We start from the raw sequence: 7,500 nt of genomic DNA on the forward strand, positions 1-7,500 counted from the left end.
TTATAAATACTCCTAGTAATTATGTTATACCCATCATCTTTATACCCGCCAAGAGGATATAATTATATACATTCTACGATGCATACATTTTGTGTGTGCATTTGTAGAATGAACAGTTGAGCACGGCCAGTATGTTATCTAGCTGCATCTGCGCATCGGCACTCTCGAAGAAATGTCTAGGGGCATCTTCACACCCAGAAGATGATGTTTTGATGTGCCATTTAAGTTTCTATGTATATATATATATATTTATATGAAAATGATGTCTTGACTTGGCTAGAGCTAGACTTGGTAAAACTTCTAGACTACTTGAATCCTTGTAATTCTGTATAGCTTGTTAGTCATTACAATGTTTTCTTAGCAAATAGTTAGTTAGTTAAAGTTAGGCTATGGGGTTGAGTTTAGGCCTTGACACCTATTATAATGTGGCATATCTGTCTTACATGTAACTGTAAGCTCTAGTTTTGTTTTTTAAACGTCAGTTGACGCGTCTTCGCCTCGACAATAAATGTATGGCTGAGTTCGTGTGTCATGCCAGATTCACGCAGCTCTCGCGATTCCAACACGATCTCATCAGAGTCCACACGTCTTATCCAACACGATCGCACACGACGTTTCTAAACCCAGGGCATGGCGTACCGACCCCCAATTTGCTTTTTTGCTACCTGCTCAAGCTACACCGAGCCGCGCCGCCCGTATATGCCTTTAATATTTATATCTGCTACTCGATCTTGCTGATCCCTAACTTAGTACTTGTACTCGTAGTGCGCTAGGTAAGAGCCATCTATAGCTTGGTAATGTCCTTACAGCGACATTAATGTCGCTCTGCCTCTAGAAGGGTTAAAAAAATCCTTCCCGCGCCTTGGGCGGTGCCTATCTCCGTTTCTGTAACCCTGAGGCCCCGCAGCTGCTTTCACAGTAAATGCTACAGTAGGGGGTTAGTCCACTGTAGCACATGAGCGGTCAAAGGCCCGTCGAAAATTATTTTTTTAATTTTTTTATTAAAAATGACCATAATAATCTAGAGATATCTGAACCAATATATCCCGATTAAATATGCACTTGGGAACTTATTTTTGTAAAAATCTTATTTTTGTCCAGGTAGGCCATTTTCAGCATTGACATGCGTGCATGCTCATAACTCAAAACAATGACTTGCGACTTAGTCCGTATTATGCTGGAGCGGGTCGCATATCGGAGCGAACGTGCCGTCATCCTGATGCTGCGATTCATTCCTACAAACGCTCCTGGTGCTAGAATGGCAACTTGCTATTTTCCACTGCACGTGGGATGGAACAGGTGTCATTCTGGGGTGAATCATACCCTAGAGTATTACTCTTCTTCATAATCATTGGAGACTCGAGAACGATTTCTGGTAGTAGCAGCTTCTTGGTTCGTCTCTCGTGCTCCTTCATAGAAGAGAATATAACGTACAGTTCAAATTTAACCATCAGATTTGTTACCATAACGTCATGTTTCATGTAACAGTGTTTCACGATACAAAACTGCTGCTGAGAAATTGCAAATATTTATCATAACCTACGAGATGCGCTGTCGAAGAATACCTTAATGAGGATAGATTTGCATGATGGAGCGGCATCATTAGGACTGCACATTGAAGATATGCTAGTCACCAGTTCATCTGCCCACTTCAGCCGGGTCGGGTGCATTCTACCATCCACAGCTGCAACAAGAAATGTAAGCACATTAGTTCTCAATTCACCTGCATGCACTACACCATGTCTGCACAAAGTCTGAGAAACACATTTACAATGCAAAAGCTACATTGTGCAGCATTTCGAGACCCTCTCGCCGATCGCAAGAACAAGATGGCAATCCTAAATTGCGAATGTGAACACGCATCCAAAATCATAGGTAGCACAGCCCTTCTCCATATATGCAGATTACCTGGCGCATGTCTGATAACGAGCGGTGTCTTTCTCAGCAGAGCGGGGTCCTCTGCCACGTTACATGTCTGCGCCTGACTGTTCTGCACAGTATTCCATATCACAACCTTGTCCCACTCTCTCGACGACTTCGCAAAAAAACAACACGGCGATTAGTTACTGCATAGATAATTAGAAACACAAATGTGTGGTTACCGTTAGGGAACGAGTAACATTTTTATTAACTTAGGAGATTTGTGAAAAGAATAAAAGTATTTTGGATGGAAATTTCGAGTCATCCGGCGGATGGACTTCACATCGTCCATAGTGATTTGAGGAACTGAAAAAATGTGAATAATATTAATGCGTCGTACAAGTTGCAGCATGCCAATTCCATCAAGTTCCTGTTTTTTCTGGGTGGACCACCTGTCTCCAAATGCACGAGCTCCACCCTCCGACTTTATTGGTGTCTTTTTAGCGGGACCCTGAAATATGAAATAATCCGTGTTACGCGGAGACAGTACTCTTTTTAACATTGTGTAGTGGGAATACTGGGCCATGAAATAATCATTACAATGTATGTTTTTATTGCACCTGCATGCACTACACAATGTCTGCACAAAGTCTATGTCTAAAAAACCGACTTCTTAGTTAGAATACAAAAAAAAACAAAGTTAAAAATACCAACTATATTAACAAAGTTTTAAGTTGTCGATAAGTTGTTGATTTAAGTCACTGTTAATAGGCGTTTTTGATGAACACGTTGACAAAACATTTCGCTAGGACAACTTGACCACATCTATGGCGTGTCATAACAAACACCTTGCGTTGCTTCTTTTTTGTCACGACTTCCCGAAGTTTTTCTCTGTCTGCTCTCAGTCTCTGTAACTCGGCTTTCTTTTTCTCGAGCATTGTTAGCAGAGGAGAGCACACTGGAGGAGACACCTGTAAGAAACACCAATTCTACATAACACAAAGGAAGAAGAAGAATAGAAGGGATTTTAGAAGATAGCGTGGGACAGACATAAGAGATAACAAAGGGGATCTTCTAGTTCGACCCTTATTAGTCAATATGTTTGAAATATCTCTACGAGAAACCATCACGCAAACATATCTAATTATGAGAGTGAGAAATCTATACATAGAATTTCTCATCTTTCAGTCGGTACCATAAAACGATGCTTTAGGATTCACAAAGTGGGGTTCGGTTCAGAAAAAACGACAGAAACCAATTAGTTTGGGAACGTGGCAACACTGAGTACGTCACATTCCACACGCAGCACAACTCCACGTCGTTTACGTTACTCGCGGCAACGGTAGACAAAGGAATAACGCAGTGATTACCTGCGGCTGGTTATCGGCGCTGTCCGTCTTCTCCTGCATCATCTCTGCGGACGTGGGTTCACACAAGCCGCCGTGCTCAGTCACGACTACCTCCACAGTAGGCAGTGGCGGAAACAGCGTGAAACTGTTGCTGCCGCCGCTCCCCGCTTCAATGGTTAAGCCGGTGCCCGCGTGGCGTCCATTTCCGGAAAGAAATGAGGCACTCGCAGGCTGGGAATTATCGTGTGTCCCCAGGGATAGAGCCGGGCTAATACACCGGGAATTGGCGGAGGCATGTGTGATCCCCGGGGATTGAGCTGGGCTGATACACCGGGAATTATCCGAGGTGAGTGTGGTCCCTGGGGATTGAGCCGGGCTGATACGCTGGGAATTATCCGAGGTGAGTGTGGTCCCTGGGGATTGAGCCGGGCTGATACGCTGGGAATTATCCGAGGTGACTCTGAGTGTGATCCCTGGGGATTGAGCGGGGCTGATACGCCGGGAATTATCGGAGGTGACTCTGAGTGTGATCCCTGGGGGTGGAGCCCAATCGCCGGATTCCGTGGAGGAGGAGGAAGAGATAGCGGTATCGTCGCTGCAGGAGAGACTGGACAGTGACGGGATCAGCTCGGGAGGAACGTTCCACGCGTGGCCGCCATCGCCGTCGCAGTCGTCGCCCTGCGACATCGTGTCGGACACGTCAAATACGTCGTTCGCCTCCACCGTCACGATCTCATCCCCCAGCGCGTCCCCGCGACCCCCATGACATCTGTCAAGGCCAAGGTCGTCGCTGCGACCTGCGTCCATGTCGATATCATCGCCATGACATCGATCCGTGTTACAGTCGTCGTCGCGACCTCCATTCGTACCAAGGTCATCGTCGCTGCGACCTCTGTTGGTATCGTCGTGGGCGTCTTCCACGCTCACCGTCGCCGCGGGATACGCAAACATCACCCTTCCGACGTGCGTGCTGTCGTCGTGCTCGCACGAATCCACCGCCGCGTCGCCGTGGCGATCACTGTCGGTGTCGTTCACGCACACCGTGACCGCAGGATACGCGAACATCACCCTGCCGACATCACGCTCAAGTGAATCCGCGACGACGGCGGACGAATCGGGACTAAATATCTTTGAGAAGAAGGCAGATCGCGGGCTCACTCTCGCTGCCACACTCACCCCGTCGTCGCGGATCGATAGAGTTTCACTGGTTTGGGCAAGAGACGGAGTGCATGCATTTGGCTCGATGTGCGTCGGAGCGGCGTTAACCAGAGGGCTGCGATGGGCGGGGGAGAGGAAGTCATCGTCACGCTGCGCCGCGTCTTTGGTCTTTTCGTAAAGCGATGGGAAAAACTTCTTTGCAGGACTGAAAGGGCTGCTGAAAACCCGAAAGGCGCTCGCTGGTGAGCATTTTAATTTGATGTCAAAGTCTTGCCGGACAGAATTGGGGTTTAAAGCAGGACGTGGGGTTCGGTCAATGTGTAGTCTCGTTGCATTCCCGCCTTCCTTCCCAGTCCAGTCAACGACGTCTTCATCTTTGCACGAAGCGACGTTTTCTTTGTTTTGCAAAAATTCTATGCGCGGCGATAACATTTCGCTGCGCATCAGACGATTTACTTGATCTCCGCCTTGGTTCACATTATTCACACCTGAAGGCAATTCAACTTTCGCGTACTTCTGTTCGTTATCGACATTGAATTCCAGACGCTGCTTCAGTGGCTCTGCAGTAGTGAGGCTCGTCTCTCTGCCATCATCCGGTGCTTCATCCGTGCCAAGATCGTCCGACTGCCTCTCGTTCAGATTCGTTTCCTCTGCCTCGGGAATAGCAGGACACGCTCGGTCGGCGTGGCAACCAACATGGCCGAGAACCCGGGTAGCAGCGACCGCTTGCACACTCACCATCTCGTTAAGCACGAAAGAAACGGTCGTATTAGTGCACGTCTTCGACGCGCGGCCGACGACGGCAGAGGAGGCATCCTCCGCGCGAGAGGTGTCACTACTCGAAGAATCGGCGGCAGAAGCGGCACACGAGGAATCGTTACTCGAAGTTATATCCGCATTCGAGACGACGTCCGACTGTCGCGAGTTTTCTGACGCAATTGAGGTTGCGAGCGTGCCAGAACTTAAGACCGCACTTGCCTCTGTCGACAGAGAAGCAGCCGTGTTGGTTTCCGTCGGCATTGATTGAGACGAATTATGCACTTGCACGGACGTGGGTCTATCGAAATCATTTTCGAACTCCACGTCGTCGTTAGCAGTGCGAACGAGATCTTCACCGGATACACGCTTTGAATCCTTCTCCAGAATCGTTTCTTCGTTGAGCGTGTCGCTGGCAGCGCTCACCACCAGCAATGCGTGATTATGAGAAAACGAACAGGAGCTACTGTCCCAATCGGAGGTCGACATGCTGCTGGTTCTCTCTGTTGTGCCGCCTCGCTCGTCGGGGGAGCAGCTATGGTGCATCGACGGCGCATCTGCCGTCTGGGACTCAGAGTCGGACTCCTCGCTGCCGCATTTCGACGTGTCGCCGTCATCGCGTTCAAAACGAAAGAGTTCGGCGAGATTCCTCCTGTTGCCGCCGACAATGTACATCTCCGTCCGGCGCTTCTTGTAGCGACTCGCGACTTTCTGCTCCCTCTCGGTGACGGGTCCGAAGAACACCTCATTGTCAGCGTGAGCGTCGGTATACGCCGGAACACACCTGAACGTAAAACATGAAATTAGTGAACCTGCGTGCTACTAGATGATCGACATATCTGACAGTCAACGTGCGTCACTACACGGCAATTAACTGTCAATTAATTAGCGCCGGTAACAGGAATGGCACTTTAGAGTAGGTTATCAAGACAATCACTACTAGTAGTTCCTAGTACTTACTAGTAGTATTGTATATTGTATTGTAGACCGAATGATTCTGTCCCATATAACCTTTTTTATAATATTTTGGTGAGGGTTATTGGCCAATAACGAAGTAATGTGGGACATGCCTTCTAGACTAGGGCCGTAGTAGTTCAGTGCGTGTTTTGATTTGTTTTGTTCGTACTAGTACTACTATTACTACTACTACTAGTAGTAGTACTACTTCAGTACCGGGTACTTGAACTAGTACTTGTTTTGATTAAAGACAAATTCTTGACGTGATGCGGCCATGATGCCGAGGCACGCCGAGGATTGACACTTTGTGTCTTCCAATCACAGCCGACGCCGCACCTCTCTATAATATAATATAAGGTGGGGACCCATCACAGTACCAAATCGCCGATCTCAGGAACTAGGGCATTCTGCTAGGCTAGAACGGTTTCCTACGATAGAGTTTGGCACAAAAACGAAAATAGCATGCCGTTTAGTGCACTGCGCTACGTCCTTCTGTTGCATTTTGGCATCTCCGTAATTGGAATGAGCCCCGCCTTCTTCGTTGATGGGCATGAATGGGGCGTCAACGACGTGACCCGTTACTGCGTGTAGGTGTTTGGCGAGACTGTTTGCTTTTCGTAAATAATGAAAGGCCCGGCCGATGCATTTCGCACCGAAGTGGAAAAATTAGGCATTTTTACCCGCTTTCGGAAGTAAACGAGTGCGTGATTCATTGAACAATGTTAAAGTTTTTCTTAAAATGAAATAATTCCAAAAATCCCTAACCGCGCTACTCGATTGTTTTAGCCAGTGAACGTAGCTGTGTTTGTGACGTCTTGCCCGCGCGCTTTATGCTTGGCTTAGCGGGCCTCGAAATGGATATCGGAGGCAGGCACCTCGCAACCCGCGTGTTTGTTGACATATATATTATAGCTTTGTGATGTACGTACGGTGTTCGGGAGTTCTGCGCTGATAACCTCGTAATTTCTCACATTTCTTAAGGTGCATGGAACATTTTACCAATTTAGTGGTGTGAGTTAGTCACGGATATGTCACAGTAAGTACTAACCGTATATGTTTCAGATACGTTCACCTATTTTGCACACAGGCGGTCGATCATTGTGAAAAATTGTGTGAAGATTTATTTTTATTGAGACGTTCCGAGCCCTTTCATCAGTCTGGTACGTCAATGCACGTGCGCCAAGAGCCATAAACTCAACACAATTTCATCTCTGTTATTGTTTACGCCTGAATGAGTGATTGATCAGGGAGGGGGTGCATGTAAGCTAGAGGGAGACATTTTCTTTGGAGTACCGAAAAACACAATTTCCACTGACAATTCATGTGCGCATTTCAATTGGAAGCTCTGCATAATGGACCCCAACAAGCTTTGACTGACTACTCAAGAAATTCAAAGGTCTGTACAGGCCCGTAGCCAGCT

The 7,500-nt window shown here is 47.5% G+C and overlaps 1 protein-coding gene across 1 annotated transcript in view; it reads right to left on the reverse strand.

The window, feature by feature from the left end:
* Nucleotides 1–1,132: 1,132 nt before the first annotated feature.
* LOC106805092 overlaps nucleotides 1,133–7,500 on the reverse strand; it is a 7,445-nt gene continuing 1,077 nt past the window's right edge. Inside the window, exons 2-7 of the mRNA XM_014806571.1 lie at nucleotides 3,231–5,907; nucleotides 2,709–2,831; nucleotides 2,261–2,371; nucleotides 1,909–2,035; nucleotides 1,566–1,684; nucleotides 1,133–1,409 (exon numbers count right to left, since the gene is read on the reverse strand). Of these exons, the coding sequence (XP_014662057.1) occupies nucleotides 1,254–1,409; nucleotides 1,566–1,684; nucleotides 1,909–2,035; nucleotides 2,261–2,371; nucleotides 2,709–2,831; nucleotides 3,231–5,907 (3,313 nt within the window). The 3' untranslated portion in view covers nucleotides 1,133–1,253. The remainder of the gene's footprint in view (nucleotides 1,410–1,565; nucleotides 1,685–1,908; nucleotides 2,036–2,260; nucleotides 2,372–2,708; nucleotides 2,832–3,230; nucleotides 5,908–7,500) is intronic.

This window comes from Priapulus caudatus, unplaced genomic scaffold (genome assembly GCF_000485595.1).
Source record: "Priapulus caudatus unplaced genomic scaffold, Priapulus_caudatus-5.0.1 Scaffold99, whole genome shotgun sequence".
Taxonomy (NCBI): domain Eukaryota; kingdom Metazoa; phylum Priapulida; class Priapulimorpha; order Priapulimorphida; family Priapulidae; genus Priapulus; species Priapulus caudatus.